This window comes from Pleurodeles waltl, chromosome 5 (assembly GCF_031143425.1).
Source record: "Pleurodeles waltl isolate 20211129_DDA chromosome 5, aPleWal1.hap1.20221129, whole genome shotgun sequence".
NCBI lineage: Eukaryota > Metazoa > Chordata > Amphibia > Caudata > Salamandridae > Pleurodeles > Pleurodeles waltl.
In genome coordinates, this window is record NC_090444.1 from 1,348,392,011 (window position 1) to 1,348,405,305 (window position 13,295).

At 42.5% G+C, this 13,295-nt stretch overlaps 1 protein-coding gene across 2 annotated transcripts in view; it reads left to right on the forward strand.

The window, feature by feature from the left end:
- Positions 1 to 13,089, forward strand: part of PGM3 (phosphoglucomutase 3) — a 328,635-nt gene extending 315,546 nt beyond the window's left edge. The window contains exon 13 of one of the 2 annotated variants that reach the window (XM_069235611.1): positions 12,632 to 13,089. In XM_069235611.1, the coding sequence (XP_069091712.1) occupies positions 12,632 to 12,718 (87 nt within the window). In that variant the 3' untranslated portion in view covers positions 12,719 to 13,089. The remainder of the gene's footprint in view (positions 1 to 12,631) is intronic. The other variant, XM_069235610.1, reaches the window with a different exon arrangement.
- The last annotated feature ends 206 nt before the right edge of the window (positions 13,090 to 13,295 follow it).

Here is a 13,295-nt window from a genome sequence, read left to right on the forward strand (position 1 = left end):
CATCTCGTTTAGGCTGTGAAAGCAGGAAGATATGTGTTTCACCCCTGTGTAACTGTGAGTCCAGAAATGGAGGTCAGACCTAGTTATGTCTTAGAATGTGAATGTCCTTAATAAGATCAAGTGTAGATGGTGCTGCAGTTTGCATTCCTCAAATGTACTTCTATTGCTAGAAACTCACCAGATGTGTACCAGCTGCCCCATTTTGAATAGATAGGGGTACAAGCACCAGGAACTCAACAAGGTAGGCTAACTTGCACAACAGCGTAATTTCCTGTGCTGGCATCCTGGCTTCACACAGAAGTAGTACGGGCATGTTCTGTGCCAGGTAAAATAGAAGGTCTCCCAAGGACGCTACTAAATGTCTATCCCCTCACTGTCTTGCACAAGAGACCTTAGCATATAGTGAGCAACCTATTAACTGACACCCTACCCCACAGGGGGATTCACTGTTTTAAAAAGTGACTTCATGGTTTAGGTATAGTGGCCTATATGCTTCCCAGACCCACCACACAAGTATTCAGAGATACGTTTTCCTCTCTAATTCGGCAGCCTCTCAGAGATTAGGCAAAGCATGGAGATGAAGGGGCATGCACCTTCTGATTGGCTTCCCACCAATTCTTGCTCACATTAATTATTTCTGTATGTTTAATGGTGGCTGTGCATGGTAATCTGATGTTGGCTCTATGAGCGTATGTTTGTTTTTTGTTGATTGTGGTGTGCTGCAAATGCGTCATGCCATTTAGTCCACCAGGATATATATTTGTTTGCTTTTGATCACCTGACTTTTTTACCTTTACTGTGGGTGAGTCTCACTACCTGATTCTCACTCAATGTAAGTTCATGGTCAGTGGACTGTGCATGTTTACGACCAGTGCCTGCCTTTTAAAAATAAGGCTGCTGCAGCACAGCTAGAGTCATGGCACCAGGCTGGTTACATATGTGCAGGTATGTGCATGTATGCAGTCTGTGCGTAAGAGACTACCGCTCATTCTCAGCCTGCCAGTTGCACAGAGTTAATTTGATTGTAGCAGTTTAAATTGCAAATTTGACCTGTCAAAATGACCCCGTTTGACAGGCCTGAAACTTCCTTTAAATATTACTAAGTCACCCCTAATAGGTATTATTGCTCATAAAGGAAGAAGTGAATGGTATTCAGAAGTAGGAAATTTACAAGTTAATGTTCAACATGTCCCAAAGGGTATGTTCCCTGTGGCAGACTGGCTGCTTCCATAGTGAAATATTAGGCAACAATGTTACATTTATTAAATGATAAATTCAGATTGCTAGCAGCTAGAGAAATCAATCAAGGACTCATATTAATAGTAATTTAAAATCCCACTTAATGGTCTTTGAAAATGCAGCTTATTGAAAGTCGTAATTTCCCTACCTAAAACCAAAAGGCCTTTCTGCCAGTGTTCAGTGTCATATGACTGTAGATGGCTCCCCCGTAGTAGAATGTATATTGCTCACAGACAAAGGGCCCTGGGTCTGTGGAGGAAGTTTACCTCCTTGATCGGATGCCTAGGGCTGTGCACAGTAACTGGATTACCTTCATAGGGCCCCCAAGGCAGATGTAGCTGACACCTGGAGCTGGCCTCTCTATTGTCCTGCCAGCCAGCTCCGCTCCAAACTCATTGAAAGGGAGGAGCTGCCTTTGAACTAATTTACAGTGACCACAGAGGAGAGAAATGGCTGCTCATATCTATGGCCACACCTCAAATGGGCATAGAAGCTCTGCATGCGGAAGAAGGGTTCTCCAATATTGGATTGTCACAGAATGCTGTGCAGAAGATTTGAGGCAGGGGTGGAAGGATGATGTGGTATCCTAAGATTGGCCTGGAGTGCTTGACATCTGGAACTTTCCACTCGCACATATGAACCCCTGCACAAGGGAGAGAGAGAGAAAGCAAGACCCTGGATCTATAAGATGAAAACACCACAATCTTGGTCAGCTGGTAGCAAAAGGCATCTGATGCACTAAGGACATTGTCTACAGCTACCTCCCAGGACTAGGTGGGTCTCTCCAGGGCCCGTGGCACTGACCCCCTTATGCTCTGTAAGCAGCAGTTGAGGGTACGATATGCACTTCACTGCCACCCTAAGTGTCTGCATCACAGCCAGGAGGCCCTGGGACCTGAGAGTGTGGGCAGGAGGATGCTTTGCTGGCTAGGAGGGGAGTAGCTGCACAGGAAGCTCCTACCAGCAGGATCAGAGCACCTGGAGCCAGGAGAAGAAAAGAATGGCACAGGGAGGCAGTAAAACTAGTTCCCTGTAAAGTGCTGGAAGGCCTGCTGAGAATGTTTCTGGTGGCTTTAGCTCGTCACCAGGAGCAAAAATCAGACCAACAGGGCTCAAGATGATCACTGTTAAATAATTTGTCCTTTGACCCCTACATGAGAACCTGAGAACATGGGGCTCTGCTGTAATTGCTAAAGATACCGCCAGGGTGGCCAGAGCCTGGGAGTTGGCACATCTTTAATGAATAATTAATTGGGGAGAGGGGCATGCTTGTGGCTCCCTCCTGAGAGACTCATTCGGCCCCAGTGCCCCACGCATCAAAGGAGGCCTGAAAATGGGTGAGGGTGGGGTCCAGGGATGCCATCCCCACGACCCAGAACACCAAGAGGGTTGTTGTAATGGCAGCAGAGGCGGGGAATACAAGTGGCTGGCTGCAGCAATGGCCGATGAAGTAGGCTGGGAGCAAGGGAGTTGGCCGGGGCCACGGGGGCCTTTAAACTCACCTCCCCTCCCTCAACATGAAAGGTGGCATCAGAGTGCTCTAAGTAGGGCCTGGGCACCCATAACCCCAAATAAAGAAAAGACTGGAATAAGACAAAGGAAAGCCATTAATGCTGCAAACCAGCTGAGCGAACCTGCTCATTAATTATTCACTGTTTGTGGCTTGGACTGCCCCATAATGAACTCTGGGGCTTAATTTGCATATGGGTTTCATCCTTGTGGTGCCCCTAGGAGGGACTGGGGCACCACCAACATAAATTGTAAGTGATGTGGGTGCTGCAGGAAGTGCTATAGCCCCCACACCCTGCCCTCAGGATGGTTTGAGGAAATTACCCTATCTCTTTAGGTCATAGAATGCATGATCTGTGGAGACTTCTCAACATTTCTTTCTTCTGCGTTTCACTTCTCTTGCTGGGCTCCTAGCAGTGACGTGGACCATGTTACTGCAAGTCCTTCTGCATCTTATTTTGAATAGTTCACATCTTCTTGAATGCCTAGAGGTTAATTTTGAAACCCTATTAAGGAGTTATGTACGCTCAACCTTGAAAAGTTGTCTTCAGCAAAACGTGTGTCGGCTGTTTTAGGATCAGAGAAGAATACTGCTTGAGATTTTACATGAAGATTTTGATTTAATAATCATACAGACTATAATTCTGTTTCCAGCCTAACCAGCCATTTTGCTTTGTTACCTACTTGAGTCCTTATTGCTAGCTCTGTCTATACTCATTTGCACTGAACATTGTTGTAGAACAAAACATTACACACTAAAATTGCACTCAGCATGCTTAAAATCCTTACTAGTTTGGATATAATAATGGTGCCCTGCAGACTACAAACTTGAAGTGTGACCTCACGGTACCCTTTATCAGCACTTTTTTGGTAGCAAAAGTTATTTTGCCTGAAGTGATAAAAGAACGATTAAGACATGTTGTTTTGATTTTCATGGCTCTATTTAAAGTATATTGCTGACAATGGTTTGACATTATTGCAAGGCTTTTATTAACAATAATGATTGCATTTAAACATGGTTACTAACTATATTGATATGATGATCAGTTTTAACATGTTTATTGTTCTTATGATGTGGTGACCATTTAATAAAGCCAACAAGCATTCTTTATATTTTGATGAGGTGACCCCCTTGTAAGCTTGTCTCGCATGTTGATGTGGTGACCCCTGATAAAGTTAGTAGGCCTGCTTTGTCATAAATGACACACCCTTTTATTGTGATGTTCTATCCGGTATAGGTATGGTATTTTGATTTTGGCCATCATGTCTCCTTCAGGATCAAATGTGGTTTCAGAATGTTACCAACAATATTTCCATCTGCCTTGATGTACATATTTGTATATGAATTCATAATATTTTGTAGTGTGTGCATCTGTTATAAATGTACTTTTCCAATTTCAGAGAAAAAGCACTTTTGAAGTAAAGGGAGATTACTAGTCCACACCACCCCCCAAGAGGCTTTGAACTACTCAGATTTGCCACCCTGAGAAAGTCAAGTGCTACAGTGGGTTCTTGGTTTCCAGTAAGGAGACAATTGTGGGCGTACTACTTGTGCAAGACTTGCATCCTAATGTAATTTCTTACATTGGTGGGTGTTTGATGGCATCTGTTTGGTGTATGACAGTGGCTTTGTAATGGTGAATGTGTGGCCTAATGGTCATCAGATAGTTGTTGTGGGATACATATAACAGTAACTCTGTGGCCATAAGACAATGGGTGTATTGGTGTGTGATAGCAAGTGTGTCCATTTTTATAGTGTCTATGTGAATGCATAATGGTAAGTATGTTGTCAGATGAGGGTAAGAGTTGTTGTCTGATGATAGGTGTTTGGGCCGGTCATGGGTTGTGTGGTAGTATATAGCGGTAGTACATAGCCATGAGTACGTAATGGTGGCTGTGTGGGTTTCTGATGTTGACATATGGGTGTTGTCATATGTTTATGGGATGATATATGTTGGTGAATGTGTGGCTGTATGATAGTGCATGTATTTGCATCTGATGTTGGTTGTTTGAATGTATAATGGTGGATGCTTAGTAATTTCATGACAGCTGTGGCCGTGTGTGATGGTGGGTATTTGGATGTAACTTTGTTGGTTACGAAGGTGGTTGGTGTGTTGTATTTGTGTTCATACATCTGACATACTCATGGGACAGTTGGCAGGCCAAGAATGTTACTTAATTGTAAAGAACTTACGTTTTATTGATCAAACGTTACCACATCAGTAATTTCATAGGTGAGGCTGTATGCTGGTTAGGGATGCATTCTGACTATAGTATCAATCGCAAATCCATTTTGCGGCTGAATCCCCCTGTAAGTATCTTGTGCTCTTATGCAGATGTGGATTGTCTGGGGCAATCATCACCTCATGTGACCAACTCTCTGCTGCACAGTTAGTAAGTTAAACCCAGTTTTTGAATCTCAGTTTTCATGCTGCTCTTTAAATGGCACAACTATTAGCAATTCAAAGCCTTTATGCACCCCCAACTTTAACTTTGCCCCTCCATTTATTTAGATTTACAGCAATTTTAAGGGAACACAATTTCCTGTCTCCCATATTTCATGCATATTAATCAAATAGTGCCAAAGTTAATAGTGGATTATAATTGTTCTGCAAACAGGTAAAAAGCTACTAAAGAGATTTACACCAATCTAAAAACAATTATGCTTTCCGAGTAAAGTTTCCTTTCATGCCATGTTTAGTGCAAATACGTTCAGCGTTTTTTTGGCTGTAACTTAGTCATTTCATATAGAGGCTAAAATGCAACTCCTTTCCTATAACTTAATAAGAGAACTGTTACCTCGGGGAAGTGCAGGACTCATGAGATGTCCACAGCTCCATGGTGGTGTGCAGGGACTGTAGAGGAGGACTCAGAAAGTGGGTTAGGAAGACTATGGGGAGATAAAGAAAGAAAGGACCAAGGGAATTGAAACCTTAAATAAACCTTGCTCTCTAGATGTCTCAGGAAAGGAGATGACCGACGCAGCAGGAGCTTGCCTGTCCAGGCCCGTCAAAGAGAACACTGCTCTCCACAAGGAGCAGAACGCAGTAAGAGAAGTTGGTTCCACACTGTGTTTAAGCCCAAGAAGGAACTTCCAGTGAGGAGAGATAGAGGGATCCTGGAATGCATCCTGGAAGAACCATGGCGACACAGATGTGATATTTGGCAAGGGCAACAAGCGGGTCATGCTATGCTGTCACAAAGTATGCAGAATTCAATTGAATTCAAGTGCAGGTGTATCAGTTGCTGTCAGGGCTTGGACGAATGAAGTGTATAGAATAAAGCTTGTACTCGCAACTTGATCTTGATGGTGTCAGTTGCCATTCTCTTCAAAGTTACATTGGAGACAAGGGACGGGATACATTTGAAGTGCACCTTAACATCCGTGCGAGATGGCAGAGAGCAGTTTGTCACAGAGGAAAGCGGCTTGTTGTGAGAAAATCCCGAGGTACTGGCGAAATTGACCGGTGAAGAAACAAAGTTGGATTACCACTCGAAATTGATCTCTGGAGTGGAAAATGAGTGAAGACTTGTAGAGCTGTAGCCGTGGGTTGGGAGCAAGTGAAGAAGGTTTATTGGGTAAGCCCTGTCAGCTAGTTACCAAATGCAGAGCAAGCTGTGGTCAAGTTCCTGTAGAAATTGCACATGGAGCGCTTTGCAGGTGGCCATTTTGTGCCCCTTCCTGTTCAAAAACAATCCTGCATGCAACGCAGACACCCCTACACCATGGTGCCAGGGTGCTTGTGTTGGCACTAGGCAGCTAAAAACGGCACTAGCGCAGGGGAAAAGGATAGGTATGCACCATATTGCACAAATACAGTGCATCCCTGCCCTTTTGCATTGGCATAGGATAGCGCCACAAGAAGACTTGCAGTGCTGCCCTATGCCAATTTCCCATAAATGAGCCCCTTTGTCTATTAATTTTGTGTCAGAATTTCCTATGCTTTTTTTAAAGATGGCTTGGGTGTTTAAAAGGATACAAACACTGTATAAAACAAGGGGCTGAACCACGGGTGGCAAAGGTGAGACACATTCCGGTAGCCATTCAAGATAAAGTTGAGTAGGAGATAGAGAAGTTAGTTGACCAAAGAATAACAACATCAGTGGAAGCTACAGAGTGATTAATTCTAATTGTAATGGCCACAAAAGCAAATGGAGATATTAGATTATGTGTGGACCTAAGGGCACTTAACAGAGAGGCAATAGTTGACAAATTTCCTCTTCCTAATATTGATGACATAGTTTAAACCCTAGCTGGTGCAAAAATGTTCTCCATACTTGATCTGACAGCTGCTTACCACTAGATAGATCTGGTTGAGCGTTCACAGGAACTTATGTTGTCCATAACACCAATGGAGGCTTTTAAATTCAAGACTATGCCATTTTGTTTGGTATAAGCTCACTCAGTTTTTCAGACAGTGATGATGTCTGTCCTAAAAGGTGTGAAGGGAGTAAAATGCTAGAAGGAAGATTTACTGATTTTATTGGTGTAATCTTAAAGAGCACAATCATACAGTAAGGATTGTACTAAAAAGATTTTAGAGGCAGGGTTGATGTTGAAAAAAGAAAAATGCAAATTTTCTGTAATGAAGGTTAATTACTTAGGGTATTTGATTTCTGGGGTAGGGGTGACACCTAAAATAGATCTTGGGAGCACTTTTCTAAACCTATCTACACCAAGCAAAAAAAATAGCAAGTGGTTTAATTTCTAGGAATGATAGAATACTTTGGCAAATTCATAGAAAATTTGTCTGAAAGATCAAATAACATGACAGGTTTCACAAAAAGACATGAGGCGTTTAAGTGGAATATGGAGTGCCAGCAGAAATTTGAAGGTGTAAAGAATGAGTTGAAAAATGCACCAAATGTACAAGAATTTATTCCAGGTGTAGAGACCATCATAGTAACGGATGCCAGTTTCAAAGGATTGGGTGCGATTCAGAAGCCAGTAAGAGACTGGAAAAGAACGTTTGATTGCTTGTTGTTAGACTGTTCATCCTTGGCGTGGTCTCCCTTAACTTTTTGCCTCTGTTCCCCAGGTTGTTGATGTGTGCTGGACTCTGATTTTACTGTTTTTGTTACTCTGGGCACTTTACCACTGCTAACCAGTGCTAAAGTGCAAGTGCTCCTGTTTAAAATGTGTACGTAATTGGTTCTCCATGATTGGCATATTTGTTTTACTGTTAAGTCCCTAGTAAAGTGCACTAGAGGTGCCCAGGGCCTGTAAATCATATGTTACTAGTGGCCCTGCAGCACTGGTTGTGCCACCCACACAAATAACCCTGTAATCATGTCTCAGACCTGCCACTGCAGTGTCTGTGTGTGTATTTTTACACTGTAAATTCGACTTGGCAAGTGTACCCACTTGCCAGGCCTAAACCTTCCCTTTTCTTACATGTAAGGCACCCCTAAGGTAGGCCCTAGGTAGCCCCAAGGGCAGGGTGCAGTGTATGGATAAGGTAGGACATATAGTAATGTGGTTTATATGTCCTGACAGTGAAATACTGCCAACTTCGTTTTTCACTGTTGCAAGGCCTGTCTCTCTCATAGGATAATATGGGGGCTACCTTTAAATATGATTAAAGTGTAGATTCCCCTAGAGAGTAGATGGACATGTGGAGTTTGGGGTCCCTGAACTCACAATTTAAAAATACATCTTTTAGTAAAGTTGATTTTAAGATTGTGCGTTTGAAAATGCCACTTTTAGAAAGTGAGCATTTTCTTGCTTAAACCATTCTGTGACTCTGCCTTGTTTGTGGATTCCCTGTCTGGGTCAGTTTGACAGTTGGGTTGTTTTTCACCTCGCACTAGACAGTGACACAAAGGGAGCTGGGGTGTAACCTGCATTTCCTGATTAGCCATCTCTGCTAGGAGGGAGGGGTGGAGTGGTCACTCTCATCTGAAAGGACTGTGCCTGCCTCTGACAATGCAGACTCCAACCCCCTGGTGTGTGTCTGAAGCCTTGCCTGGGCAAGGCAGGATTTCACAAGTAGGTTTGAGTCCCCTTTGAAGAAAGGTGACTTCAAAGACTAAAATGTGTATAAGAAGGGCACCCAAATCTACAGACTTTAGAAACACTTCTGGAACCAAGAGGAACCTCTGCCTGGAGAAGAGCTGATAGCTGAGGAAGAAGTGCTACCCTGCCTGTTACTGTGCTTTGTGGAGCTTTCCTGCAGTGCTGCTTCTGCCAGAGTAAGAGGGCAAAGACTGGACTTTGTGTGCCTTCCATCTTCTGAAGAAATCTCCAAGGGCTTGAGTTAGAGCTTGCCTCCTGTTGTTTGAAGTCTCAGGGACAGCAAAGACTTCTCTCTGCCAGCACCTGGAGTCTCTGGAGAGACTCCTGCTCTGACAAGTGGTGCCCTATCCAGTCTCTGGGTCCTTGAAAGGAAAGCTGGTAGAAATCCAAGGAAATCGACTTCGGACAACTCCGGACCGATGCTGCTGCTGAATCCGGTGACGCTGCCTGTACCCAACGCCGTAACCTTCGTTGGAACGTGACGCTCTTCACAGGCCCGACGCCACCGCAGCCCCGCTGAAGTCCGCGACTCCGTGGAAGTCGCCGCACCACGTCGTGACCGACGCCGCTCGAAGTGCGTGAACTCAACGTTTCGCACAGACGCCGCGATCCCCGACTTCGCGCATCGGCTTGTTTTCACTCTTCACCAAAGGTACTGTACTTGGGGGTCTACACGACTCCGTGTCGGGCGCCGCTGGTGTCGGCTTGTTGGGAACGACTCCGTCACGACGCCGTGTTAACATCTCATCGAAGCATTTTTGTTTCTAAGCGCTATTTTTTAGTTTAATCTTTAAAAATTCATAACTTGACTTGTGTATGTCAGATTTTTGTCGTTTTGGTCTTGTTTTGTGTAGATAAATATTTCCTATTTTTCTAAGCTGGTGTTGTGTCATTTTGTAGTGTTTTCATTGAGTTACTGTGTGTGTTGGTACAAATACTTTACACCTAGCACTCTGAAGTTAAGCCTACTGCTCTGCCAAGCTACCAAGGGGGTAAACAGGGGTTAGCTGAGGGTGATTCTCTTTTACCCTGACTAGAGTGAGGGTCCTTGCTTGAACAGGGGGTAACCTGACTGTCAACCAAAGACCCCATTTCTAACACTTGTGCTGTGAGGTATTCATGTGGTGCTGAATTGAACTACTCAGTAGTAGAAATAGAAGCCCAGCGGTTTTCTGGGCCTTGAACAAGTTTCAGAATTTTGTTTGGGGTACAAGTTTCAAGTTATGTACAGACCATAAACCTTTAAAATATATTTTTCAGAAGGACCTAGATTGTATTTCTTCCAGAATAAGAAGGTGGATTGTTGCACTACAAGATTTTGATTTGTGGTGGAGCTTGTAGCTGGTGCAATAAATGTATCAGCAGATGTCTCTCGGCTTGTAGCTGAAGATGAACAGAATGAAGTGATAGAAGAACTATTTGAAGAGGAAGTCAATGTGTGTGAGATAATACAAGGGAGTTTGACAAAAGAAAAGAGGAAACATTGGGGAATAATGGGCTTATGGATGTAATGCAAAGTAACTACAATCTATGTCATTACATTCTTACATGAGAGATTGAGAAGAGAGTTTTTTCCAAAATTGTTACTTTCAGATAATGGTCCTCAATTCTGTTCCAAACAAATGGAAGAGTATCTTAAATCATGTGGGTTAGAGCATAAGAAATGTACGTATATCATCCTGAGACCAGAGGTGCAGTTGAAAGGTTCACTGGAGTGATGTAGGAAAGCATACAGTTGTCACGAATGAATTCCCTAAACTTGAAAATAGAGTTACAAAAGTGCATAATGGCACATCGCAGTGCACACCATACATAAATCGAGTTGCAGAAGAAAAATAAAAAACATTTTGATGAAAGGAAGAAAGTAAAAGAAACAGAAGTCAGAGTAGGGGAATGGGTGAGAGTTGGGGCTATTGTAGGTTGCATGCCTAGGTGGAGGTTTACAAAGTCCTTGAGGGTAGTAAAGTGTTACAAGAATGCAATCAAAACAGAGGATGGAAGGATATGGAATAAGAGTTGGTTTGTGTTGTTAAGTTCAGGTTTGGGCACTAATCAAGAGAATAGGTCCGAAGATAGCAACAGGGTGGATGTCCGCAATCAAACTCAGTGTGAGAATCTAAAGCAGGAACCCACTGCAGGATGTGCTATAACTTGTGAATGAAACAAGCACCAATATATGGTCCCATCATATCTCAAGGGTTATATTAGGTAATGTATCTGTGGTAATGGTGAAATCAACTGTGCTGTGTTTTTGTAACTTTTAAATATAATAGTAATTTTCATGACGTTATGTACATAGTTGCTTATATCCATGTCATGGTAAAGTCAAAGTACCTGTGTTGATTGTTTTAAGTCAATTTGTAAAAGAGGCAGAAGTGTGATATGTGACTGGGCAATGGCAGCAAGCGGCCTATGTTATGACACCTCAAATTATGTATAATGTTGAAATGAATTCAAGTGCCAGTGGATCTGTTGCTGCTGTGATGGATGAAGTGCATAAAATAAAGCTTGTACTCGCAACTTGATCTTGATGGTGTTAATTGATGTCCCCTTCAACGTTACAGCAGGTGCATAGTTTGGGACAGCACAAAGGCGGAGCCGTGGAGAGTCACAGGAAGGGGGCACATGGACAATCAGAATGTGGGCTAATTACTAGAAGCCCTACCAGTGGGAGATAACCCGGAAATACCTCTCAAATCCTATTTCCGAATTCTTATGGGTTATCATTATATGTATATTTTTCCTTTTGGTTGGTCAGTCAGAGTAGTGTATGGAAAAGATAAACTTGGACATTACAAGTGTCGGACGAAAAAAGACTGATCTTTAATAAAGCGGGATCCACAAACAGTACTACAGCTGCACTGGAAAAGAAAAAAAAGTTCGTACGCCCGGGTATAGGAGAGAAGAGAGCAGTTATTTTAGTTTCCTTTATTAATGTAACATAACACCTTTCTTATTCAGAGGGTTTTTGAAGTGAAGGTCACAGCCGTATGCAGGAGCAATTCTTCGTAATCTTGGAACAGCAAGAGAGAGACTTTAAGCGATACGGACGGTATATCGTTCTTCGTGTAAACCTCGATTTCGGAAAATGCTAGAAACGCTTGACCCTATAAACTGGTCCTCGATTTGTTAGTAAAACAGAATGTGCCTACATATTATTATACTTTATTTGACAATATCCCCTTAACTTGTTTTTTCCACTGGATGGATCTACAGAAAACACAGCCCAAGACCCAAATGTATGTGGATATGCTGAGAGCTGAATTTCGTGTACGTTTGTCACACAGCGATTAAGTTACTTTATATCGGAAAATGCATGTGAACCCTAACTATGTAGTCGTTATCACATTTATTGCATTAAACAACTAAACGTCATTTTCCTGGATGCGGTATGATAAAATATGCATTTTTTTGTGGACCTAAAAATATAAACACAAGTATGACAAATATAGTCCTAGAGTTTGTAGGCAGTACTCTTGTTTCATGTGTGTTGAAACTGCACTTAATGTATATTTACTGATACCTTTGTGTTGCATTGACCTACTCAATTTCAAGCAAACTCCAGGTATAGGGCACGATCTATACCCTCTACACATCTAACCCCTAAAGATAGCTGTGTGGTGTGGGCATTTGCTCAGAGATTTTGAGGTCACGGGGTAAGTGCTGATTCAGTCTTGCATTCTTGCCCGTTCACTGAAATTGCTACTATTGCATTGTGAAATACTTCTTGCTTTTAAGGGTGTGCAAACAAGACGGTGAGTGTAATGTGTTATAAAGTTGTACTCGTTAATATTAACAAGTGGAACATTCCCATTAAAGTCTTTTACTCATGGGTATTGGATCTTAATTACATTTTTTTTTCCACAGGAAAATGCGGATGCCCTTGCCCATGCAGTTAGTCTGGCTGTCTATCAGGTGGCCGGCGGAGTTGGAGAAGAGCCTAAACCACTTTGATGACCTGAGGGCTTATGAAGATGAGACGAGCATGTGTAAACATAAATGAATTAGTCTTGCGGGTTAATATTTTTAAAATAAGTTTACATGTAACATTTGTGTGCCAAATGAAGGTATTAATTGTATTTTCAATTTAAAAAGTTCCATGTGTTAGCTAAACCAGATCGATCGATACACATCGCTCAGATGATTTTTCGAACTATTAATGTGAACAAGAATATTTTCTATACTTCTGGGGCAGGTTTTTTTCCGATGCTCATATTGGGTCCGTTTTCTTAATGCCAGAGCTGGTATCCTGCTGTTTAAATGCGTTTTTGTGCTTTCTTATCAAGTGCAATAAAGAAAACACTTCCAAAGTTCATACATTTAAATACTAAGATCATCGTACTTTTTATTTTAATTCGGAGTTGCTCTGATGTTGATTGGGGGTGACATTTTATTGTGTAACACTCTGAAACTAACTAATCTCGTTACTGATGAAGAGGGCATTCCAACATGAAGCCCCTCATTACGAGTTTGGTGGGTGGCAGAGGCCCGACTGCCATCTGACCGCCAATGCTGCCAGAACACAACCAGC